A 27,739-nucleotide genomic window follows, 5' to 3' on the forward strand; every position below is an offset into this window, starting at 1 on the left:
TAAACTTACCCACTTCATATACACTTCCTTTCAAAAACACTTTCTTGTCAAACAGTGAGAGCCAACTAAATATAGATATTTTTTCTATTCATAAACACAAGAGGAGCTATACATCAGGAATAGGAAGAAACCCATTGTCACTGCTGACATGAATATAATTGCCCATCAACTTTTTATACTGCCTGCCTGCAAGCACTGGAAGTGATGAATTAAGTGAGGCACAGGATCAGCCAAGTTGTGATGTGGGGGGACATGAGGGAAAAAAATGCCAGGAGACTTCCCCTTAGGGCTGAGGACAGAACACCCATGTGAAAGCCCATGTCAGACACAGGCAGGTCGTCAGCACCAGAACCACATCCAATAAAATGAAACACGTTCTCCTATGGCTTACTCTCCCAGAAGAGAAGGCTCCTCTCTGCCCATTAACTACTCCAACTGGATTTATTTTATTTCAAAAACTGAGCCCAAAATAGTACCTTGACATTTGAGCATGAGCCATATATTATAATTGCAGTCTATACTTAGCATTAGGCACAGTAAAACTGTCAAGAACCCAAAAACTTACACATGAATAGGATTCCTGATACTATTGAACTTGCTTTTTCATACACTTTTCCCCCCCTTGCTCCCCCTTTCCCAGGAACTATGAGAAGAAGATCTTATTATTCCTCCTAAATTGCCATGAAATGCCAGTTTTGGTGCAAGGAATAATCACACAGTGCAGTAGCAACCAAGAAACTCAAAGCAAACACCACCCCCACCCCGTAACCCCCTCTTCTTTCCTGCAGTTTTCGCAAGTTGGTTGATTCATCTCATACTCTAAATAGCAGCATACGGAAAAAGTACTTCCGGTAAAGAAAACACCAGGCAGATTGGCAGATGCTGTCCTCCCCATGTCCCACGGCTGCTCAGACAATTACTGCTGCTTCATTCCTTTGACAGAGATCATTTTTTTTTCTGCTTTTGAGAGGAGCAGTGGGGGAAGAACAGAAACTTTCAGAAGATAATTATCATAGAAACAAACCCGTTACACTTCTGAGGTTCACTTTCTGCAAGAGGAGTAAAGAGTAACCACTGTCTGCGGGAACTGTATGTGAAGATGTTTTAGTTTGAGAAGTGTATGCCAGCCAGTTTTACCTTGATGGTGAAGGGATGCTGCAGAGCTTGTGGGGCCAGGAATGTCAACAAACTCCCAAGCTTTCACAGGGAGCGTGGCAGTCCTGCAGACACCACTGCTGCACAGCAAGCTGTGCACACAAGATTGGAGATTCATGAAAGAGTCTGTTCTGACTGCATCTCAAAGAAAAATCACTCTTGTGGTCTTAAGAGCTCCTTCTTTCAAACTGTATTCAGCAGGGTCCCACTTGCACAGTGGATTTTAAATTGCGAAGTGGCAACTGCAACCCTCCTGGGCTGCTGGAAGAATCCATCAGGTACAAGATGTATGACTGCTCTGAGCTGTAGTGTTTACTTGTACATGGTCTCTTTATGGGATCACTGATGAAATCCACACTACCACTGTGCCTGTTTCAGAAACTGAGCACATTTCTGAAGGAGATGTCACTTGAAAGCCAGTAGGGACATGAATTTTAATGAGTATATTGGGTTACCCACTTGAGATATTCCCAGCCATGGGACAACCTAACATTTGCAATAGCTAGCAAGAGCTAAAAATAAGAAGGAAGAGTCACCATTCAAGATCAAAATTTGGAAAAAGCACAGCACATGATTTCTCTCTTGTAATAGCATAAGTATTCAAGAAGAGTATACTTCAGTTAAACTATTTCTTCAGATGGAGCTCTAAGACAGTATTTCCCTATACCAAATATCCTTCTGTCAGGGCTTAAGTGGTCAAAGTTGTCTCTTTCCCAGCCAGACTGAGAACATGTGGAAAGATCATAATTAAAGAAATAGAAACAAGAGAAATTTAAAGGACAAGGACTTTTGATTCACATGAATGTGATGCTGTGGTTCTAGAGGCGTACAGTTTTTCGGAGCAGTTTGCAAATATGCAGTAGGTCTGGAGAAACTCCAGGTGCAACAAAAGGGAAAAGATCTTGCAAGACTGCTTGAAATGAAATTCCATGAAGACTCTGGAAAGTGTATCAAAATCTGTCAAAAGCCAAAAATGTTTGTGATGCAGCAAGGGACTGAGGATGTTGAGCATACAGCCTGCAGGAAGGACAAGCTGTGCCAACTGATATATCACCATGAACACAGCTAAAGAGGGGATGTCATCAAGAACTGCATGAGAAAGGAGGACTAATCTAATGTGATGGTGTTTTGAAGTAATCCAGTCTAATGCAAAAAACTTTACAGCCAGGTGTAGCATCCACTTGGTGTGTTGTGAAATAAACTCTGAATAATCACAGCTGAGTAAGCAACTGAAGAGACAACTGAAAAATTTATCTTGGCTCAAAAAAATGCCAGAAGTGTGACTCTGACTCAATCATCTTGAATTGATAAGAACCAGCAGTAAAGTTTCTAAACTAACTTCTTCCTGCAGTGGAATCAATCAAATATAAACGATGAAAGTACGATACATTTCCAAATGTGTGGATAAGTATTTTCTTACTATAGCCCCTTTTTGGGACTTTAAAATACTCAAAAACCTCAATTTTCCCTGCCCCTAAGTTTCAGACACACAGTTCCAATGAAGCTATATGGAAAGCATGACCCAAGATAGTCAAACAGCAGCTCCCAGGTCCCAGCCTGCAAGCTGCTACCAAGCTCACTGCTATCCTACAGCAGTCAGATCCTACAGCTCTGCTTCTCCCACAGCCAGCTAGCATTAAAATAAGTCTGTGTTACAATGAAAGCTTTAAGTACTAGTTTTCTATGGCAGCAAATGGAAGAGGTGGACACCATCTGTCAAATTTTTTTTAATGAATCCTACTCTAAAGGAAACTTTACACAACATCACGTTTTACACGTTGCACCAAGATTTAACATTTCTGGTAATTTTTATGCTGCAGAATTGCATGTCTTCAGCAGTACTGAGGCTACGAAACTAACGCACTCGCGTGGGTTGCTTGTTTTATACCAGCCTTTCAAGTCTAAGTCGAATTTAGGCATCATTCTGGAAGTGCATAAGAGCAGAATGTTTCATGTCCTCTTTGCAGAGTTAAAAACCAAATCTGCTTAATTTGATATTGGTCATTTTTAAATGATACACAGTAGCTGGGACAGATCCCTCCCAACAGCTGGCTGAATGGAAAAAATAGGACCTCCCTTTCTGCTTTTTCCCCATTTTTGAAAGGTGAGGAAAAATTTGAGGTAAACACGCTTTCTGCCTCTACTCCCACTATGAGAAATACTTTGAAGTGAATATAGTGCTACAAGGGAAGCACCTTGCTATCCCATTCCTAGACAATGTCTCATGGCTGTTGATCTTGAACACAATATTCTCAATTGTAACTCTCTCGGTACTCTCACCTTCACCTACAGATTTTCTGAATAGTTTTTATAAAACCTCACAACAGAAGATCAGGGAGACAAGGGCACTGAAAAGCAACCCATTTCTCCAGCTTGCACTCAGTTTCTCTTCCAGTCTTGCCTTCAGAATATATATGCTGCATCAGTAACAAATACTGGCAGAAGAACATGGCACCCACCCATTCAGGCTCACGTTTTACATTACACTTTCTTCACTTTTCAGTGAACATCCTTTCTTGTGATTACTGCTGTAAGATTTACAGTATTTTTCCCTCAGACTTTCCTAAAACATACTGTCTCAGTACATTTTGTTTCACTTAACTCCTATGTGTGGTAGACTACATAGGTAACAGAAGATGACAAAACCCCAGCACAACACAGGTGTGAATGATCATTAAGTATCCCCCTCTCTATATTTAAACAAATTAATCAGAAATTTGCTTCTGCAAGGGTGAATATCATAATTTCAGCCTATAATTTACTGACATACCCTTTACACTGGGTACTCCTTCAGCTGTCTTGAGAAATAACATTAGTTTGCCAGTACTCTATATTGTCACTGCTATGAGTTAGTCAAGAAGTTATCACCACAGATGGTACAAAGGCTATCAGCAATTTTACTGAAGTACTCCTCTGCTTCAATACAACTGAAGTGTAAACAAAAGCTCCAAAATTGGAGCACATACATGCTATGAAATTAATGGTTCACAGATGTTTTCTTCAGTAGTGCAGAACTGATGTTAACAGCTTCTAGCAAACTTTCAACCAAACCACAAATTTCTGCTTGCCAAGCACGTCAGTAATGAACCGTCTATCTCCTGATTATTTTACTTTCACATTGCGAAATCAAAGCAGTGGTAGGGCAGAGCACTATGGTTTTGCCAATAAGGCCTCTCTACTCTAAGATTTCTGATCAAGCCATGGACAGTCACCATGATATAAAGTTCTAGTTACAAAAATTCAGGTGGAGGTTGGGCTCCTCTCCCGGGCAACAAGCGGAAGGACCAGAGGACATAGTCTTAAGCTGCGCCAGGGAAAGTTTAGGCTGGACATTAGAAGGCATTTCCTCACAGAAAGGGTGATTAGATATTGGAATGGACAGCCCAGGGAGGTAGTGAAGTCACTGGCCCTGGAGGGGTTTAAGGAAAGACTGGATGTGTCATTTAGTGCCATGGTCTAGTTGACATGGTGGTGCTGGGTCACAGGTTGGACTTGATCTCGGAGGTCTTTTTCAACCTAGCTGATTCTTTGATTAGATATAGTTTTTCAGGATTTCAGACACTAATCAAGAAACAAACCAGGACTTTTCAGAAATGTCCAAAGGCAAACACCACATGTTATCACACAGAATCCTGAGGAGGTCTGATCCTCTGACATGGACCCCTTCACATGTCACAAAAGCAGCGTAGCAAAAAGCAGCAAACTGCTCCAAGACATTTTCTCAAAAGGAAAAAATATTGTCACTTGTACCATCATCAGCCCCACATCTGATAGCAACTCAAGTTTTTCATTAATGTTTTCTAAGTAAACTGACCCAACTTGGATAAACTGAGTTTGAAATGCACTGGGCAGAAAGGCAGTCAGAGACACCATGAAAATCATAGGAGAAGTATGTGCAAGACATGGATTCTCCAGGGGAAAGTTGCTGACTGGAGGATGTCCAGCAGGACAGACAGAAACTCACTGTAACAGAAGCCAGGTTTGCATGGTCAAAACATGGAAGAGGCGGGGTGACAGCCTAGACAGGTCACAGCGCACCCCTGAGCTTCACCAGCCCATGTCTTTCAGGCAGGAGAACGACCAGTCAGTGCTGGTCCATGTCATACACTCTCTTAGGACAGGGACAAAGGCACCAGCAGCTCTTCTAGTCAATGACACAGACAAGTAGGAAGTTCTACTTTTTCACCCACAGATTTGGGTTTTGAGGGGCTTTTCACATGCATGCCACACAAATATTTATGCATCAAGGTAGTAGTTAAGTGGCAAAATCAAGGAGGAAATTCTCTTATTACAGTTTCCTTGTGGTGATGAAATCAGTAAAACTGAACAGCATGTGCACACATCTTATCCTCTGTAACAATGCCACCTTGTTATGTGCATAGTATAGATTAAGAAGAAAATTATACTGCTCTCTCCAGAAATCTTGTTTCCTTCACTGCAGAAGTTGAAATGGGTAGGGTAGACAATGGTGCTGGGAAGTCAGACACCAATCTATGAACTATTCTTCCATGCCTCTAATTTGACCGCCACAGAATATTCACAGCTTACCAAATGAAATCAATCAAGATGTGCTTGGACATAAGTGATATATGAGTGTTATATATACTGAAACACTAGTTCTTTTACCTTGAAAAACAAAACCCTTCAGGTGGAAGGTACCTTTGCCCTAGGTGTCCTGATTCTCTATCTGCAAAAACAAGTGCCCTTTCTCACCTTTCATTTTAAAAGAGCTGGGAGGAAGGAAGAAGAGAAGGCAACTACATATGTGAAGAATCTGGCACAAGGAATTTAACAATAATGTTTTCAAAACCAAATACTAACAGCATGCAACAAAGGAAAAGGAGACAGATTCTTAAAGAATGAAAATCATACATTAATAAATATTGGCTCAGATGCAAGCATTTTTTCCAAGCACACTGGAAGTGCAATCCTTTATGATGGAAAAAGCCCCAGTATAAATAAAAGATGATGTATCATTACGCATGACTGCAAGAAGAGAAAGTACAGACCATCAGGTTATCAAAACAGCATGAGAAGTGTTTTCAAACACTGTTTAAATGCAAACCCTGTACAATGGTGACAGAATACACGTATGTTCACCAGTTTGTAACAGTGCATGTCTCCATATTGATTCCCAAGGAATAATGCAGTCAAAACAACACTTAACATTCCTTACCTTGATTATTTCCACCAACTGATCCACACCACTGTCACCTGGAAAGATCGGTTGTCCTAGTAACAGTTCAGCCAATACACAGCCTGCTGACCACACATCTAAAAAGGGGAAAGTGGAGGACAGGGAAAGGTATCAGTAAAATATACATATTAAGCCATTCATATAAAACCCAGCCATTTAAAGCTACTTACTTTATCCTTTGCCATGTTTGATTGTGTATGTAACACAGCTAAAAATAAAAAACATTCCTATCCTAATGTTACCAGATACCTGGTATAAAACAATGGCGTGAAGACAGTCTTACAAGTCAAATTGTGAGACAATGAGGACTGGAAAATAATATTAAATCCCATAATATATTGACATTAAAACTTACACATGCAGGAAAAAGACCATAGAATGCTTGCCATTTTTAAGTTGAGAATTTCCCCAAACCCTGTGTTGGTTTAAATCACATTGATTATGAACTATGCACAGGTATCATCCAACACAATGGCTGATGTTTTTACTGATTCTAAGTGTTGAACAGACTCTGTTTTTCATACATATATTGAAAGCATATATACACTGATAGATGAACCAGTACTGCAAGTATTACTGGTATCCTGAAGTACATGATGATTAAGGGATCTGGGAAGCAGCCTCTCTAACTAGCCACTTCAGGATCTAATCTTTATCCCAGTTCCATTTGCCAGCTTGGATGAACAATAGAACTGCAAGTCATAGATCACATGTCAACAGCAGCTGTAGAAGAAGCCATCAACTAATTTTCGTATGTATACCAAAAGCCACAAGTAGTCCTTAGGAGCTATTCCTCCTACATGAAGACATTTTTCACAACCTATTGCAGGTATATCTTCTTAAATAATTAGGCAACTGAATACTACAGTAGCAACTTAGGAAGGTATCTAAGTGCACTACAGAATATAGCATTTTATTTTTGGAATAATTAACCAAAATGAAAAATGTAACAAAGCCAATGCAGTAAACACTGTTTATCAAGTATTTGTGAGAATCTAGTGTAATTGCTCACCAAATAAATGGGATTTTAAGCTGCTCAACACAGTAGAAGCATTGTACTTGGATGCAGAGAACTGCTTCTCCCCAAAAATAGATTCATTAAAAGGTTTTCTAGAAAGCCATCAATTGTTCAATGCATACCTGAAACCTTAACACTAAAATCCAGTCTCAAACAAGCAATCAGCAACAGAAGATCTGTAAAGCCTAAAATACAAAGTAATGCCCCAAAAGGGAAAACCAGTCCCATTCCATCTATATTTCTTTAAAGTCTCATCTACTTCTATGAACCAGCCTTCCCCCATTAGAATTTACCTCCTGAGACCTGTTCCACCTGAGATGATCTATGCTACAACAGAAACCCTTATTCCCTCATGTATTTAAACTATGTCCCATCCCTGGAAGTGTTCAAGGCCGGTCTGGATGGAGCTCTGAGCAACCCGGTCTAGTGGAAGGTGTCCCTGCCCATGGCAGGGGGTTGGAATGAGGTGGCCTCTTCCAACCCAAGCCATTCTATGACTCCATGGTTCTGTGAAGCAGGATACACACAACACTGCCAGTTATGGCTAAAGGTCTGAGTAAGGAAAATATCTCTGACAGTTCTCTAAGACATCTATTATCACATTGTCGCAACCACTACAGACTGGTGCAAAATAAAAGAAGCTTTCAGGAATTCAAGATTTATAACAAAATAATCTGCAAGTTAGAACACAGTTTTCCCTCCCCCATTTCTAAAGGAAGAAGAGTGAGAAGGCTATGCAAAAATACTTCCCCTCCTCAAGAATATGGTTCAGTTGGAACATACAGTAGACAAACAGCAATGTCATTACTGCAGCTTGTGAAATCATTTGCTTCCAAGTCAAATGGAGGCACTTCTACCTAATGTCTTGGTACAAACACTGCATCAGGGCTTATCCTAAAAAGTTAACTCCTTACAATGTAAACAGCAACCAGAAATAATTTGAAGTTTGAGTCTTGAATTTCAACAAGCAAATATACACGATGACACTTTTTAATCTTGTAGTCACATTTAATAAGAGCGGATATGGCCACCAAGGTGCTAAAATCTCTTTTGGACAACAAATGAAGAAGGAATCATGTAAAGAGTGTTTAATTGCATCTAACTGCTAATCAATGTCTCTCTCTGATAGCTCTTGCTGTTGGACCAACACATACAGCAAAACCATGATGCAAAGCATCATTTTTTGTGTCTCCCATGCATATTGGGTTTAGAGGAATTACACAACAGTTCAGTAGAAAGCGAAATTTCTTCAGAAGTATTGAAGGAATAGATTAAAAGTACTAAGCAGTCAGAGCACTCTAATTTACATGTCTATTTAAAGATACCTTAAAAGGTTTTAAATAAACGAGTGCTTTACACTGTCCTTTACAAAACAAGTAGTTACACCGAATCCATAATGGTTATTTACAACTCCAATCCTTATTTTGCAGTGAAAAAGTTATATATGGCAAGGAAAAATATTTGACAGACTATATACAAACACAAAACTGACAGGAGAGTAAGTCATCAATCACAATTCACTTCCTTTTAAGATTTTGAAACTATGCTATCATTAAGTTTTTGAGATTAGACCGTGGCTTTTTTAAACTGTTTTAAATAACCACCTGGTCTGGCTGCTCCATGAAGTTGGCTTTATGCTGTTTTTTCTTTTCCTCGTTTCCCTGAATGCTTTTGCACTCCACCAGCCTGTTTCAGACAAGTAAGTAGGGCAGAAGTCTCAAATCCATTACAAAAATTTTATAAAAACAGCAGGGAGCATCAGTGTTGCTGGCTAGGAGAGGAGGGCTCAGTCCCTGGGGGAAACACTGGGCTTGCCCCAGCCCTGCCAAACTGCAACTGCAAACAAGTCAAACAATGTAGAAGTCCTTGCTCAAGAAGGCCAAGCACAAACAGCAGAGCGTACATGAGAAAGCCAAGGGCATCACATGGGAACAGAGGAAAAAAAGGATGTAGGTCATGAGGAAATAGGTGGCAATGTCTTGGAATACTTGCTGCATGCATGCTGTGTTTAATCCCTCAAACATACAACAAATCCATCAGAAACCTATGCAGTAGTTCCTTATGCACTGAAATCTTCCAAATCAGGTAATTTAATGTCTTGTTAAAAGTCTTGTTTACTTTTTCTTGATTTCACTTGCTAACACTTTAAATACACAGGGAAGTAAAACACAGGTATTCCAAAACCCCCAACTTTTTTCCAGGCATGTAATTTCACCAGCTTCCAAATTAGGACTTGGGCAATGCTCCCTGGGCAAGGAAGTGGACAAATTCTTGAAGCATCCTCAACAAAAGCCAGAGAATGGAGGCTAACTTGAGCAGCTTCAAGCAGGGACAGAAACAAAACATAATCTACACAGGTGTTTATACAACTCTTGATAAGCAATGTACAATAAAGAACAAACTAAAAAATTTCATCTCTGCTGAAACTTGATGGAATTTATGCCACTGACTTTAACAGGACTAAAATTTGGTTCCAGGATAGTTTGCCCATTTTTTCCTCACTCCTTTATATCTTGAGTTTTAAAATTTATCTACCACATTAGGATGGTAACATTTCTCCTCAAGCCTGAAGTAAACAAGTACTAATTTCTGTATTTAAAGACATGTTATTTAAAGGAAGTGATAGTTCCATCCCAGACACTTTTCTGTCTTAGAAGAGTCAGAGCTAACTGCTACAGATTAATATGTGGTGTAACTACCTGCTCTCAAGGGAGAAGAAGCATTTTCTGAATTATTTCTTTTAAGTATGAGCAATTTAATTAAGGCAAATTAGGACTCTCATTCACATGCTTTAAATTAGCTAATAAACAAGGTAAGAGAGAATCTTAAAAGAAAGTAAGTCAACAAATGGTCCTTACGCCAAACTAGTTGGGACAACATGCAATTTTAGGAGAACATACTGAAAGCTATTAATTTTAAGAAAGCAGGCAAGGGTACTTTTTTCATAACTTCAGTGCAATGTAGTCTAAACAATACAGACAGTACATACAACTGCCAGGCAACAGCAACCTTCAAACAAGCTTATTTCAGATAGTTTTCACACATTATAATGGTAGCTAATGCCGTACCTTTCCTAGACCAAAGAACACTTAGACAAATACCATCATCACCTAACTCCATTAATTTAAACACACAAAAATTCATATAGCCTCTTGTACTACAAAACTTTTCTTAAATTAAGTTCCTACTGCTTTATTGATCTTCAGAGCTGTTAGATGGATATTGTCTAATAATATAATCTCTGTAATGCCCTCGCTTTTGAATGCATTCTTAACAATATAGAACATAAGAAAACAAGTATTTCTCTTTAAATCAGAAAGTGGCATCTGGAAGGACCACCTGCAAAATACACTCCTTAGCTTTAATTCTATAAGCATGCAATGGCCATTTTGAGTTGGAAATTAATACCCTGTCCACAAATTTCACTTTTTCTCATCTCAAACTTTGCCTTTCCAAGCTGAAAAGCTGGCCCTCTTCTTCACAGCACAAGCACCATTCATTGGATTACATTCCAGCTCCTCTAACTCATTATTTGGAGGACATGAAGGAGGAAGGGGGGAAAAAAAGGTTTCTCTCATCCACTTAAGTACAAATTAAGAACTTGCATTTATCTGACACTTTATGGGGCGTATTTATCTTCCTACTTTTTTTTATTACCCTAATCTATTCATCTCTGCCTCACTATCCCTTCATCTTGATGGACTTCCTCCACCTTGGAGGTGACTCAAAGTTGCTGCTCTAGAAACTGTAGAAACAAACCAAGAGTCAGAAAAGCAATCCTGGGAAGTCATAAAATCAACAGCTTCTAGCTGCCAAATGCCGGACCCCAAAGTGCTTTTCGCTGCTGCTTGTTTGAAACAATTTTTTGGGATGTCTGAACAAGAGCAAAATTCAGGATTACAGGCACGTGCTATTGTTGGTGGAAGTTGCGCACATCAAGCCACCACAGATCCATGGATTGAGGAGAAAGAGTAAGGCTGAAACATGGAAGTGCTTGAAAAGACATGTTTGTTCCAGTATTTGGAACAGAAGCTAAACACAGGTATCTCTGATCTTTTGCAATGAAGAGATGACACTACAATGACAGGTGGTAGAGTAGTTTAGTGAATTAACACACCTTCTTATTTTCAGCATAGGAAGTTGCCATCTGAGAAAGAAACAAATACTTCTCACTGTTTGGCATCAGCTCTGGGATATACCTTGTGGTGGTTCTTTCCCCAAGAAACTCTGAGACAGGCCAACTGCACGTGCCTGCAGAAGAGCTGCTGCTCCAGACTGCTGAGGTGAAATACTTGTGCTTGCTAGGAAAGTGAATGAACAACTTCATGATACTTATTTTTGGATACCCCAAGAGAAGCCAGCAGTAGTCACGCAGATCAATCTTTCCCTGCCAGTGGCTATAAATGTTCCCTCTGGAATGCTCCCAACTCCTGCCAGGGCAGCAGTGGAGCAAATGCACTGAGACCAGCAGCCCCTGGTTGTGCAGAAGCACCCCCAGGATTTGGTGAGCCCTCCCCTGCCCCGCCATCTCACCTAGGGAAAAAATGCATGAGACTGAGGCAAAGCTCAGCTGCACAGCTTCTTTTCACACAAAAGGAGCACGTGGCAACAGAAACATCTGCACCCACCCCTACTCCAGGGCCTGTTCCAGGGGAACATGGGCAGCCATCCCATGGTTTTTTAGCGGTGGCAGCATCACCCATAAGATCAGCACAGCCAGAACCATGCCATCAACATACTCTGGGATGCTATAAAACACACAGACTGGCAAGGGAGAAGCCTCAGCCAAAACACTGTCAAGGGACAGCCGAAGGGCTTGGTTTGGGAAAAAACCAACAAACCAGCTCCCCACTTCACTCTCCCCCCTCCAAATAACCCCAACCAACCAACAACAGTAACAAATTCCCACAAGTTAGATGCAGGAAGTAAATGATGCCCATTCCCAGCAAGCTTTAGGGACAAACACACACACTTGCAGAATTCATAGTCAAAGGTGCACAAAGGCCCAAACTATACAAGCTATGAAGGCACCCAACCGACATGAATATTTGTGCCTGACCACTGAAAAGCCCTGTAAAGTTGTAAGGCAGGCACACAACAGAGCTATCACGAGTATGGATTTGTAGCTATTTGGCAACAGTTACTATTTAAAAACTTCAATTTGTAACTTCCCAGGTAATAATTTTAAAAATAGAGTCTCAGGTCTGCTGGAGGCACTAACTGCAGTAAATGTGATTTGATGCTACTCTTACTCTGGTATAATACAGCACTAATGTGGTACTTTAGAAAAGTGTAACAAACCCCACACCCCTGCCTCAATTATTTTTTAAAGGGACCTTTTGGGTTAGAATTAAAGTCATGCACTTCAATGAAATAATCAAGATCCTTGAAGTTAAATGCCAGTTTACAGTTTCATTGTGACATCCAGGATGAAAAGACACATCCTGCAACCAACTTCATTTTCTGCTACACTGAAGAGCAAGTAATGTCATGAGGACAAATTCAAGTGTTTAAAGATAACCTAGATGAAGCCAGACAGCCTAATGCAACAGCCTGGGTTACAATGCTAAACAAGATGACTAACAACCAATATGGTCATAATGCAGCTGCAGCTGGCGGTGCTGTCAGTGTTGGGCCACCAGTGTCACTGTCTAGTCTTAAAAAAGCACTTCTTGCTCAGACATACTTCCAGTGATTATCCTATCGCAGCACATTATTATCATAAGCCCTGCAGTAACATTAGCAAACAACAAAAACCTTCACAAAAAAGCTGGAAGCCTTGCAGATAATGCAGGACAATTTCTACTTAGAACACTTTTTGGCTTTGTAGTCTTCACTGATTTTATTTTTACCATAGTTTTACTAGAGGATATTTAACTAGAGGAGTAAAGATCCCTGCCTTACACGTAAGATCACTTTTTGTTACCACACACACACAGGTGATTCTTACAGAGTGATAAAGACTATAGTGGGAAAAGGTTATTATGTTAACAATTCACAAGAAAAACAAGAACTAAAAAAACCAAGCATGCTAACATGTAAGTGCAAAAGGCAGTATCACAATACTGAAGCATTTCACAGTTCCTTATACTCTGAGCCACGAATAAAGCACTAATAATTATATGCTCTTTCCCTTCTTTTAATAAACCTATCTGTGCTTGTTGATTGGTTTTCCAACAAGCTGGATGAGTTTGGACGAACAATCCTATGTGAAATAAGGAAGAATTCTCACTATGCACCATTGCTGCCCACCCAGCAAGAACCAAGGAATATTTACAAACAGCAGCAGCACAAAACTAACCCTTAGAATTTTTAGCATATTGCAGAACACTGTGAAACTATAAAGCTTCTAAAAGCATTTTTTCCTTCTCATCTCCCAAATCTAAAGTCTGCTGTGAAAGAAGTGGAAGGTGGATGGGACCGGAAGGAAGGATGGAGTATTAACTTAATTTTCAAGCAATTCTGTGCAAATTTCAAAGAAAGGGCTTGGAGGGACAGGTGGGGCTTTTTGGCACAAGAACAATGACTGAAATTCAAGATATTTTTGGAGGCAAGTGAAAAATTGCACTTCAGAATGCGATTTTTGTTATAACCATTTCAGAGACCAGCAGGTAAGACAACAAAAATGGAAAGCGCCACTTGAAAAACGGTCTGCAGTTGGAGCAAGAGACACTTCACAGGCTTATCTACAAAGCAGTCTCTTCTGCTGACACATAAAATACTTGTTTTATGCAGTTATCCTCTGAAACAAGAGGTCTCAGTGCACTCTGATAATGCAGCTGAACCAATCTATTAGCTCTCAGCTGGCAAAAAGATGTCAAATGGGATCAGCCACTTTCCTCTTACTCATGGGCTCACAACACTTTCCTTTCACCTGGGCTCTGCTGCTTACTGGACCGCACAATGATGCGGATTGCGCTCACTCACACAGCAGGAAGTTAACCTGCCAAAATCTCTTGTCAGTTGATGCTGAATCAGCAAAGTAAACAGCAAACTGTGAGAGCCAGGATACTCAGGGGCAAGAGCAGGGCTGGGGCTGCCACTTTGGCAGCAGCCAACAGTAACTTCTGCCCTTTTATCTTTATTGTGCCATTACTTTCCCTGGACTACTCTTGGTTCTGCCTCTTTTTCCTACCAGGAAGATGTGCAAGTGTTGCTACAATACATACTGAATAATAACTAATGCAAAAAAAATTTGTGAGAGCAGGGAAGTCTTCAGGAATGTGTTCAGGTGGGGCTTTTTGTTCCTTTTAAAGAACTGCACAGTTAAAACAAGCCAGCCAGCCACTGAGTTTCACACTAGTTCAAACATAGTAACTTTAAATATACTGGTTATAATCATAGTCTGCCAAGAGTTGATCGTGATCTCCAAATCCTTTTGAAAACATTTTACCTTGCCTAAGCGACTCAAGTCCATTACCAAGGTAAAAGGTTCCCCAATATTGTGCTGAGAGCCAAATCTACTCTCTTTTGCACTAGAATTCAGAAGGAGCCCAGGTAGTATCTTGACTGAAAAACCGAAGTAGTTACCAACAACCAGCCAACACACTGTTCATTTCCAAGATTTTTCATTTTGCTGTTCATTTTCAAGACTCTACTGTAAGAAAACCTGGCTGTTCCCGAATCTCCGTCAAAATCTACAGCTTCCCTAATATTGCCATGACACAGCTATGCCTCAGGTATATAGAAAGAGTTCTTTGTGTTCAAAATTAATGCTAAAGGACAGCAAAAGTTAGCAGAATTAGTTGAATTAGAAGGACTGCTGTACACAGTATATTAAAGTTGTAAACAGAATTTGAAGTCAATCATTAGGCCACAAACTTTACCTCCCCCTATAAACTCTTCACTAAAAGCCAAGTAAATAAATTACAGATTTATTTATGTCTAAACCACAGCAGATCAGAAGCAGTAGCTGATTTTCTACAGACATTCTTTACTGTTATTTCAAGCCATTAAAATGCTTTTCTGGCTTGAGATTTCATACCTACTTTTAAACTAAATGGCAACATCACATGGATCTTTTTTTATACTTGTAGTCTGATTTCTCCCCTCTACATTGAAAAAGTCCCTTTCCTAGTGCAATTGATGCTGAAATCTCAAAAGGTATAGAAAGCACAGCAGCCATCTACAGAACATTTGTATTTCTTTAAAAAGTGGTACGTAATAATTTACAACAAAATTCAGCCCCTGGGGATTATATTTGAGATCTCTGAAAACCTTTACACTTAAGTACAGGATAAAAACTGAGGCTGCTGGTACAGATTTCAACAAATGCACACACATACCTATACTGGAGGTATAATCGGTGGCTCCAAAGATCAACTCTGGTGCCCTGTAGTACCGAGAGCAGATGTATGACACGTTGGGTTCTCCACGAACCAGCTGTTTTGCACTGGAAAGAAAACAACAGTATTTCAGCAATGAACACTTATACAGTATTGCTGTGCAGACCAACATTAAGCTTTGGCGCTCTTCACACACTCCCAATTCCCAAATGCTGAAGTACAATGTTGTTCTCAGCTGCTGCAAACTGACTCCTTGATTCACTGTGAATCAGTCCAATTCATCAAGCATCTACCTTATACAGGGAATAGCAAAGGAAATTCTGACTACAATCTAGGTGATAAACAGGGCAAGATTTTTGGCTGACAGCTGTCTTCTGCCAGATACAAAGGCTTGTTTACAGTGGAAAAGAGGACAGAAAACACTTCAGTCAAACGTAGTTACCGTTTAAAGTTCAAAAGCTCTGGACACTCCAGAGGACTGAGTGGGGTATTTTTGTTTGTTTGGGTTTTTTGTTTGTTGGTTTGCTTTTTTGTTTGGTTGGTTTTTAATTTCCATCACAATGCTCTCCCCTTTACTACTTAAGGGAGTGTAGTATGAGGTAAAAGGTGTATGAGGAGACAAAGAAAAAAATGCCTTTGCCATTGTATTTACATAGTAATGGTCCACGATTAACATGAAGGTTTCTTTTATACTGTAATCGATCAGCCACAAAAGACCTAACCTACAGTATTGCCTCAACCACTACCTTTGAAAGAATCCAACAAAAGAATGGACCACAAGAACACATTACTTTGGGAACAGGAATCTACGGGCATATTACACTTCCTTCTTAATTAACAAGTGCTAGACAAAAAGGACCTGGAAGACAAAACTTTTGGAAATATGACATTCACCTAAATAGCACCAAACACTGCAGAGTAGCAAGCTAGCCAAATCCAGTGTTCAGCTCTCCAGACATTCCTCAGCCTTCAGCGAAGAAGGACTCCCACCATCCTTTTTAAAAAGTCTCAGTTTTCAGTTTTATATATAGAAACTACAGTTAACAAATTCCCACTGATAAAAAATAGTAAGTACTCCCTTTTTATGCATTGTCATTTTTAAGCTTCAGTGTGATTCCTATTTTGCTCCAACAGTGGTGAGGTAGAGCTGAGGAGGAGATCCTGAGGCACCAGCCATGACTATGCACTGCTTGAATAACCCCCATATGACATTCCCACTCACTATGGGCAAGCAAATTTAGCAACAGCAGCTTCTGTGACCTCTCATACATACACCCCAACTATTTTAGTCTGCAAAGTTACAGCACACTCTAAAGACTGAACTTTCCCAGACAAAATCTATGTCCTGTCTCATCGCGGATTTCCAGAATTTCTGTATCAGTTCTAAGATGGGGGCTGGACTCTAAAGGTGATTATAAGTAGATAGTGGAAATAAATGTGCCTTTGGAAACTAGAACATAGATGTCCACTATCCAAGAGCTTCAACTGGAAGTGCTGCTTCTGATTTTGAGCCTCTATGGTATTTGCAGCATTAAGTGAATTGCTGTACATGCAAGTAGACTGACTAGTGTAATATCAGCCTTTTTAAGCTACAATGCCACCAAGCCTGTCCTCACTAGCCCAAACACATTTCACTGCAATAATTGCTTCTGTTTTCCATGGTGCGGTATTTTCCCTACGTCATGGTGTATTTATTTTATTTTTCTAATACCTGCAAAATTAACAGGCTTGATGTTTAATTCTCTCCCTCTTAATATCCCTTTTCAGCTCTTCCCTGCCAGCCCTTTGAACTCACTTTGAGGAGAAAATAGATTACCAGTAATTCCTCTTTTAAAGCTACAAATAAAGACCTTCTAAGGGACACAGAGGATTTCTTGGCAAAGTTGCACTGAGGTTCACTTTGAAGGAAGATCTTTTCACCAGGTTTCAGGCCACAGATGTGCTTACCTTCCAAAGTCGCAGAGTTTTAGAACAGCTGTATCAGGGTCCAGCAAGAGGTTCTGTGGTTTTATATCCCGGTGGCAGATCCCAAAGGAATGGATATAGGCTAAACTCCGGAACAGCTGATACATGTACAACTGGAACACAGAAATACCAGTCAAAACAGGGTAAACAATTAGTTTAGCACAAACCCTTATTAGAAGAAAAACAAAATCACTGAAAAAAAGACCATACTGAATGCCTAGCAGGGCTATGAAGGTGGGCAAGGTATTTACATACCTTTCCCACACGCCCGTTGCTACATACACACACACGTGGTTCAAATCTTTTTATGTGTCCTTTCAGATAGCATAATTAGCATAATTCCAGAGAAATAATTGTGCCAGTTTTCCAACATTTGTAAATACTGCTAATCATAAAAAGCATATACAAAATTAAGGTGTTTCAGTTTGCTCTACAAATCAGCCTCTTCACAGCAGTGAAGTATTCCAGGATATTAAAAAACCCCCAAACAAACAAACAAACAACTAAAAAAAATGCCCCATAAAATCCAAAAGAAAACTGTTTAGTTGATGAAGCTGTATTAAATGTTGCCCAAAAACATGGGTAGTGTCTCAGCCTGTCACTGAAGTGAATCTCCCAGTGTGTCTTGCTGAGGGCACAGAGTCATTTTAATTTCAAATCTCTGGACAAAAACAGACGGCAAATAAAACCAACTGTTCAGAATAATTTTATGCAAGGCACAACAAACAAGTATGCTGAGGGAGAGTTTTCTCTGCCCACTTTCCAGGGCTGGCTAACCCCTTAGCAAGGAAGAAAGCTTCTAAAAAACAAGGGGAGATATTACAAAACCAAGAACTTCACAGGACACGATTACAGGGCAAGGGAAGGATGGCCAGCTGATGGAGCTACACACTTTTGGTTATGGATAATAAAGAGTTGCTGGATACAATTAAGGATGTATAGCACATATAGTCATAAAGGCATGGAAAGCCCTGTTTTAAGGTTGACAAAAGGCTGTCAGGTTATTTGTTATTTTTGTTGTGTCCACACAAGTTTCCACTTAAAATCAAGCTACAGGCAGGACACCGTACCAGAGATGCACCTCCACACTTTTCTTTTATAAGCACATTCTCCACAGTTCACCTTTAACAGTCTATAAAACCAGGTGCAATTACTTGATATTGATATCAGGTCATGTTAGCCTCTCTTTCACCCCTATCTCTGTTGTCACACTTTCCCTCCTCCTTGTTTTTTGTTGTTTGTTTGGCAGGAAAGTAGGAGCGGGAAGAAAATTGCTTGAATTTTGTCTCTAGGCCTCTGGTTTTCATACTTGTTTCTGAAAACCACAACTCTGCACAAAGAAAAGCAAACAAGCATTTTTTCCGAATTGCCTGTTCTAGTCCCTTAAGTATGTATTGTGCAAGTGTATTGCTAAATAATGCAAAAGACTGCTCTAACTTGAGGGGCCAAGTCAACACATGTGGGATTTAAAAAGTATGCCTTTCATCTCCACACAGCAAACCCAAAATTTCCAAGGACTCCTTACAGCAGGTTCGAAATTACAAATGAAAATTAACCAGAAGATTACTATAACAGCTTCTGTGAAGCTTTTTTTAACAGTTTGTTACCCAGGGAAAAGCAGCTCTCATCCTGCCTAGTTATCAATCTGAAATGAACAAATAGGCATGACCTGACCTTTGTGCAACCAAAATGCCTGGAAAATTGCAAAATCCTCAATGACATCAAGGTAACGTGATCTTTTTAAATACAAGGATTATATACACGGCTTGCCTTGGCAGAAAAATAAGAATAGCTTTCCAGGCTACCCGGAACAGGAAGTCCCAGGACCAAGATGAAAGAGTTGAAGCAGATTTTTCTCTGAAAGTGTAAGGAAGAACAATTTTTTGAAGTTCCCATAACAGAGAACAATTAGGGCAAGAATACTGACAAAAGATACATAAACAATTTATCAAAAGCCAAGCCTACAGATTTTGGGGAGCATATAACCTGAAGCCAAGCTGTTCCACCAACAGACCAAACAATAGTGACCTTGCAGTCTGCTGGATGATAAAATTCTGTGCTTTCTTAAAAATCAGGCACCAGTGATGCCTATTGCAGAGACATGCCATTTACAATTTATGCATATAGTTATGGCACAAAACTTCATTATTGAAATAATTACTATTTGAGGCTTTCACCTTTGAAACTTTCATCTTCTTTCAATCAAATTAAAATTTTTTCTTAAGCCAACCCTTACATTAAGCATTACACTTTTAAAGAGGAGTCTGGAGAAATCAATATGCATCATAAAAGAATTTGTTGGTAATTTCCATTTAATATTACCTGTATGTCATGTTAACAATTAATGCCATGTGAAAACATCATCACTCACTGGTGTATGGACTATGGTCACAATACATGAAATTAACTACAAGGCCCAGATGGGTCCCATGTTTGACAGCAAATGAGACATTTTATTTATTTTAACCCCTGTTAAAAGATGTAGGCAACTTGAGTAAGGTTCTGAAACTACAATGTGCATACAAGCATCGTACCTCATGTAGCTTTTGAAGACAAGCCAAGGAGCTCCAAGTGGAGACAAAAATGTGCCTTTCGTGCTCACAACAAAAGCACATGAAGTCTTACTCATATGCCAGGAAAAGGGGAAGATAACAGATTAGGGAACATCCTCTTGACATCCTCTTTCAGTTCCTGACCTTTGTTCTATCATATCTTCATCATCTCAGGAAACTGAAAGCTGCTAATCTGGCTGGTGGTTCGTCTCTGTCTAAGCTGCTTCAAAACCAAAACACTCAGTCTCCCCAACCCATTTCAAGATTTCTGTAAGGTCAGAAATTGGGAGTGCTTGTGTAAGTCTCAACCCTCTATTCTTTTGCCATAACAACTAATAACTCTAATTTTTCTTCCTTGTCTCAAGATTTGCTTCCAAAAATTTCAGAAAATCTACTATTATGTCAGAGAAGAGTATCCAGTCTATTTCTATAATACCTTTCTTCACTTAACCACACCTGTCAGTTACCTACCTTGACATAAATCATAGGGAGTGTCTGTTTGGCCCGACTATAATGTCTGGCAACTCTGTATACTGTTTCAGGAACATAGTCCAGCACCAAGTTGAGGTACACCTCATCTTTCTGAAAGAGAACAGAGAAGAAAAACAAATCAGCACTAGATTTGAAGCATGAAGTACAATTAAAGTGTTCAGAAAAACCTAAAGATGAGAAAGCTGTGGACATTTTTTAAGTCCCATCTTTAGCATGTGAACTGCCATGGAACTATTTAGGCTTTGCACTCGTGCATTAATACTTCTGTCAAACTTATGTTTAAGTCATATTAATTATTCTGGTCTCCAATGTAAGATATTTTTTTGATTATAAATGGAGACAAGGATATAATTGTTCTGCCCAGTCAATATTCATTAGGAGAGTATTTCAAGGTAACATCTGCATCATTATTTAAAACAGCCTTATTAACTCCTTAGTCCCTTACCTGCCAAAACCCAAGAAGTGCAAATTTAAAAGTTCAAAACTCAGCCCCCAACAACAACACATCAAAAAAAGTTCAAACAACCTTCATCTTTAAGAAACGTTACTTTGATCTTACTGAATTCCCAGCTATTAAGAGATTAAAACATATTAACTATTTGTAGACAGTAAGCCAGTGATAACATTTGTAACCATTCTGTTTACATGTATTTTGATGTCCCAGTTATCTTCAACTTAAACATATGAACTTATTCATGGCAAAAGAGAACAAGCCAAAACCAAAGTCTCAAGTATAATTTTTAGTATCTAGGATTAGGCTAGAGGTTCATGTGAACATAACACAGAGAAACAACAAAAGTAGCTTTATAATAAGGTACCTTGTTACATTATAAAGTACTTTATTATACATTAGCAAAGGAAAGAAGGAACAAAGAGGACTTAAATGACAAAGTACTATAATCATATAGTGCCTAACTGCAAAACTGAGAATTTTCAGCAGTAAAACAGGTCTTAAAGAGACTTTTGATATTTTAATGCAGTCTTCACAGCAAATCCTATCAGGATTGTGAATACATTTAATGTTGGGGGGTGGGTATAATTAACTATATCAGCATGAAAAATTATTTTTGAAAGCTAGATGAATTAACTAGAAGTAACTTCTCCTGCACCTGCTGTATTATCAGCTAGAACTTTCTATAGAGAAAGACAACAGAGAATTTACATGGATAGAAACAGCACAGAACTCCCAAGTCTTCAACTGGAGTCCCTTGTCAGAAGACCTACTGGCTATCCATATCTTAACACCCAAACCTCTTTTAGCTACAGTAATTTAATACTACTACTGTGACTTGGCCCATCACTTCAAGCACAGAGTGACGTGTGTTACTCTCACAGTGCTCTGCTGTCCTGCCACAGCAAAGAGCAGCAGTGTGGTACACGGTAACACACAGGGAAATACACACCTTGAATATATATGCAGAGAACTGCGGCTTTTGTGTGTTTTTAAAGGCTCAGAAATCAAGATCTCTGTTCACCATTATTTGACATTAAAGGCTTGTATTTTCAGGACATTTAATAGTCCTTACCAATACTTCCTAATAAACCAAGTCACCTTGCATGGCCCTACCTATGTCATTCCTCCCTACAAAAAGATGCTCTTTTCTTAATATCATTTCTTAAATGACAGTGGCAATAGCACAGCACCAAGCAAATGTCAATGGCCCACCAACTTGTATCTGGTCTTATCATACTTCTCAAATACAGACAAGGAGCAGCAGCCTCCGAAACCCTGCCTATGCTGGTGCTTCTCCCAGTGCCATCCCAGGAACCAGGAACAATGTGAAGGCTTCTAGGGACCAGGCTGGGGGAAATAATATTGTTTAAATGGATGAGAAGGGACAACCACCAGCAATGCAGAGGGAATACCAGATGGCTCTGGAACTCCACAGATGTGCAAATGTATGCAAGAAAAAACCCCGTATTTTAGCACTTACCCTGTAACAAGAAAAGGTCTTCTTTCCCTGACTCAAGCCCTTTCCCTGACTCTTTCTCACTTCAAATTAATCCACCACCTCTTCTTAGGTCAGAGCTTTCAAGGTTTAGTTATAAAATACCAAAAATAAATGTCTTAAAAAATCCAAAGTAAGATTATGCCTGGTAAGGCGATCTGTAAACCATGAGAGAAAACAGTTTCATGAATATGAATTCTGTTTGCTTCAGCGTAGATACAACCTGATGAATATGCTAAATGTCTGCCTCTCAGAGGATGGGAAAGTCTTACTGGTGACAAATCACTGCACTGAGTACTGTTACTGACACTGGCAACTTTGATGCAAGGATTCATGTTTCATGTATCAAAAAGATTTACATGAGAGATTAGAGGAAAAAAATGAGTAAAAACTAAATTATAGTGATTTTATTATCATCTTCTCATAGTACAAACAAAAGGACACATGTAAAACAGCAAAACATGATCAGTAAACCCTCTCTACACTTCTTCACAACAGTGAGATTTGAGAATTACAGAACAACTCTCTAGTTCATATCATCTTTGCTTTGCTTTTAGTGCCTCCATTTTTATTTCTAATTTTATGTTCTATTAAAAATGGGATCAATTCAATAGCATGACATAACACAAGCACAAAAACCCTTGAGATTTTGATACCTGAAATTTAAGAGATGGAGGCTTTGCTTCTGAGTTTTGATGCTATCCACAGTACCTGTACAAACAGCATGAGTTTTGTGTGGTACTGTTCCTGTGTAAACATCTATCCCACAGAACACAAAGGCACATGAACACCTTTCCCCCCCCATCAACTAACAAGTTTTGATGTACCACTTGAAGGACCCAGAACTTCAATATGCAGCTTCAATATGCAGGCTTACGCCGTTGGCCATGTAAGTAGCAGCATATTCCACTCCTACCACACACAACTGAGTTCTGCAGTTCTCTTAATAACTACTATAATGAATTAAAGATTATTCAAGTGTTTTGAGTGACATCCTCCTGATGTCACCTGGCATTGGTCTGATAAACATACAGGAAAGAGTTTTCACGAGCCCTTATCCTTCTCAGTGAGCATAAACTGGATGAAAATAATATCCAAGTTACCTGGATTCCCCTGAACAAGATTCAGGACAAGCTAGGAAGCAGTCATGGCCTGACAAGCTCTGAGCATGATGTAACCTGGTTTGCCTACCTCATGCATTCCTTCTAAACACATATTTTTCCAGTGACCCAGATGTATTGCAACAGGAAACAGGGTTAGCTCAAAGAGCTTGTAAAATGAGGGCAACTGCTCGAGGATCAACTGGGACAATCAAGGCTTATCTTTCCATTACAGGAAACCTCACCATATATTCCACAAGTGACTTGTTTTCATACTGCTGTTTCAAAACTGCTGGTCTGGGAACAAACCAAGGTAACCCGACTGTCACAAGCATCTCTGAAATGACTTACAGAGAACAGAAAAGTCCAGAGGAAGATGCAGCATATGAACTACAGAAAGCAAACACAAGATGTCATTAAATAACTCACTTCTCTTTACAGACCTTGGGATTACTAGCTTTCTGCTGCATGTCAAATGCTTATGTGTACTTATATTCTCCTGTGCTTGCTGCTAAGGTTATGAACATGTACACTTCAAAATAAAAAAGGGGAAAGGCAGAAAGCCAGATCCTGAAACCCAGGATCAAGTATTTTGTTAGGATTCAGCAATGCGGCTCATGTACCAGCAACTGCATCAAGTGCTAGAAGCTGCTTTCTGTCACTTGGCAGATAAATCCTCAGTTGACAAACACTGCTCCAAAATGAGCCACAGCAAAATAACCACTGCTTTGCCATCAAACTTCTCTGTGCCATTCAAGAACCACCAATTCAGGCACTGCTTCACTTTGGTGGGAAATACTTCATGCAAGTAAATACTAATACAACCTATACCATAATAAGAGGCATGAGAAAGACTAGGACACAAGAGCCAAAACACTTTACCAATTTTGATTTTTTTGTGCCAGAAATTGGAGACAAAACAGGATGAAAGTACATGAGCATTACACAATGTGGCTGAGGACTGAGTGAAATTGAAAACATTACCTTACTGACAAAGGAAAGGCTGCATGGAGGTCTCAAACTCCACTTTAAAACTCCTCTGTCTTTCAGTCCTCATAAGTAATCTGTTAAAAGCACCCTCCAGTTGTGCTTGAGGCCAATATAAAGAAACAGCTATTGAATTAAAATAAAACAATAGCTATTGAATTCAAAGATTCAGTTTTCTAGATTGTTCCTTGCAGTGAAAGTTAAAATACTGCTTCTCTATGATCATTCCCTACCTTAACAAACCTCAAATTGATCCTGAGTGGTTTCTACAAGCTTTTGTTAGCTTTTACTTTAATGTATCAGACACACTACATTTACAATGGGCATATATAAAGCAGCAACCAATATTGAGTCACAGTCCAACTAGTTCCCCTATTTACCACCATGATGATAGAAGCCAGGGGGGTCATGCATGCCAACATCAGACTGACAGCAAAAGGAAAATTCTTACTCTGAAAATATGACAGCATCTAGTAAGACACTGGAAGTACTCCTGAACTGTCAAGGCCTACCTAGAATCTAAGGAAAACTTCTCTGAACATCAACTAATAGGATAAAAAGGTTAAGGAACTGTTGTGGGTGCTCTCTCTTCTAGGGTGACTGTATTTACTGCGCAGCATTTGGAAAAAGTGATGAACATGCTCATTTCAGTTTTCACCTCCTGGCAGATCAGTAACAGCGTGACAGTGCTTTGGCTGTGGTTTGTTGATGGGTTTTCACTTGTTTTCGATGGACTCCACCTGATCAGCTGCATGAGCACAACTGAGAGGAGATGAACAATACAAGAGTTTCTTAAACTAACTTTGCATTTGGACAAACAAAAGTGGAATTGCACTCTGAAGAAACTTGCTTTATATGCCTATTCAAGCTAAACACAGACAAGCCATATGCCTAAAATTAAGTAATATGCCTCCAATATGTAGTTCTCATTATTAAAATTATCCTAAGGTTTCAGTATTACAGCTACATGAGGTAAATAAACCAGTAAGTTTACTCAAGAGGATGTTTTCTTTACTGCCATATGACAGCACCCCACTGATGATGTTCCAGAGGTACGTGCTGCACCAAGCAGTTACTGACAAGATGCAGCTATGCAAGGGTTCTGTCAAAAAGCACCTGAGGGATTTACCTTTGAATTGGAAAGCAAGGAAATGCCTTTCAGCATTTCGTGCAGACTATGCCTTTTTTGAGAGTGCATTATTTGAACACGAGTGTCAGCATGAGGTAAAATATGCCCCTCACCCTGACGTAGACATTCAGATTTAGACAACACACAAGGTTCAGAGTCACACAGTTTTTGCCCTACATTCAAAAAAATGTTATTTTACTTTTCTTAAAGCTACAACCAGCACACACTTCACACCCCTTTATCAAGCACCATGCAAGACCCACCTTCCTTCTCTTATCTTGAAGGCTGACATTGTACGTTAAAGATACAAAGACTTTGGACACACTTTCAAAGACAAAGCAAAAATTTGCAGCCTTCCTACTCTAACTACTGAGTAGACATGATACAAAAGAAAAATTTGAAAATGCAGAAGGTGTGCTAGCTGACCTTATTTGTATGAAGGAATGGTGACATCCAGTGGCTACGTGTGTCTGTTTTTACTTTCATTTAACAACCACATCTATTTCAAAACAGAGCTTTGGCTGACACCAAAATAAAGGGAGTATAAACCCAGAGACGTAGTTGCAGTTTCACACAGATAAACGCAGGGATGTAAGAACAGTTGGAGACTCAACTTCAGTGTTCAGAAAGATACCAATACTTTCTAAGAGTACTGCAAATGTTGGGCAAAGTATCTCCTTTCCTAGTCCCTCACTCTTCGTGACTGAGATCTGTCCCAAAACTTCTGTTCCTGTGCCTACTTGTCAAAACTTACCAAATTGCTCTGTAATGCTCATTACTCTTCAGCAAAACAGTCATGTTATGTAGGTAGGAACTGCCAACTGGATCAGTTGTGATGGCAGCATAAGGCCAGAAGCCAGCCCTCCCAATAAAATTCCTATTTAAGACCTTTCTTGGGACTTGTTCAAAGCCAGCTGGTTTACATTATCTACCTTTGATCAATGAAAGAATCTAGGTTCTTAGGTGATGCACTAAGACATTCTTTGTCATTAAAAAAACAAACAAGACATTTTCTGACCTAGTTTTCCCCTCTAAAGAGAGGTTACCGTAAAGGAAAAGGTAACACATTAAAATAATTTCCTGGATGATTCTTGTTTATTTATTGCCCTGTGAAGTCCTTAAGCTTACAGCTGTACTTCCAAGGAGAAATATTTTCTATGAAGTTGGAAAGATCTGCCTAACATCTGAAAGGTGGGACTCAGCTATCATCTTTGACATGAGTGATCTGTGGATATTTGAACCCCAGCTCCCAAGCAGGGACTGTGCCATAAACTGGCCATAAATCTGTTGGAAGATGAATTTTCCATATCATGAATAGATGATGTTCAGATCACTGGACTGTCCTGCTTACTCTGTGATGGAAACAAAAAGCAGAGTCTTTGGAGATCCACTGTTTTCTTGACTGTTCACTACCTTCCAGAGTGAGTAGGAAGTTCTGAATCAGGATATATCCATGACAAAAAGCTAGGCAAGACAACACACAATAATGGTTCAAACTACCTGCCTGCCTCAGGACAAACAACACAAGCTGCTTTCCTGAAGCCTATCCAACACTGAGAAGATGAGAGCACGAGCTAGAGCTGTCAAAGGAGTGACTTGAGAACAGAAGAGCGACCAGCCAGATGTACTGGATGGCTCACTGGTCTAGAGAGTCATCTCTGAGCTTCCTGTTTTCACTGCATGCACCTCCCACACTGAGGATGATCTAGCCACTGCTGCCTACTCTGCTCTTGTGAAGCCCTACCACTATAGCAGATAAAACTGCTATTTCTAACAACAAAACCTACTCAAAACCAGAGACTGCTCATAACTACAACTAAGGAAATTCCCAGCATGTTGCGAACCCTAACAGCAGTAACTGATAATCATTATATGATGACTGGTGCCCTTTTTGAAATGAGCCTGGCAGG

The 27,739-nt window shown here is 39.6% G+C and overlaps 1 protein-coding gene across 2 annotated transcripts in view; it reads right to left on the minus strand.

Annotated features, from left to right (window-relative positions):
* The window catches only part of GSK3B (glycogen synthase kinase 3 beta), a 146,746-nt gene that overhangs the window by 33,367 nt on the left and 85,640 nt on the right, over nucleotides 1-27,739 (minus strand). For both annotated transcript variants that reach the window (XR_011152026.1, XM_069021108.1), the window contains exons 4-7: nucleotides 20,644-20,754; nucleotides 17,603-17,733; nucleotides 15,656-15,762; nucleotides 6,332-6,429 (exon numbers count right to left, since the gene is read on the minus strand). Coding sequence is in view for 1 of the 2 variants with exons in the window: in XM_069021108.1 (XP_068877209.1) it covers nucleotides 6,332-6,429; nucleotides 15,656-15,762; nucleotides 17,603-17,733; nucleotides 20,644-20,754 (447 nt within the window). In the remaining variant the exon portion in view is untranslated. The remainder of the gene's footprint in view (nucleotides 1-6,331; nucleotides 6,430-15,655; nucleotides 15,763-17,602; nucleotides 17,734-20,643; nucleotides 20,755-27,739) is intronic.

Source organism: Aphelocoma coerulescens, chromosome 1, assembly GCF_041296385.1.
Source record: "Aphelocoma coerulescens isolate FSJ_1873_10779 chromosome 1, UR_Acoe_1.0, whole genome shotgun sequence".
Taxonomy (NCBI): domain Eukaryota; kingdom Metazoa; phylum Chordata; class Aves; order Passeriformes; family Corvidae; genus Aphelocoma; species Aphelocoma coerulescens.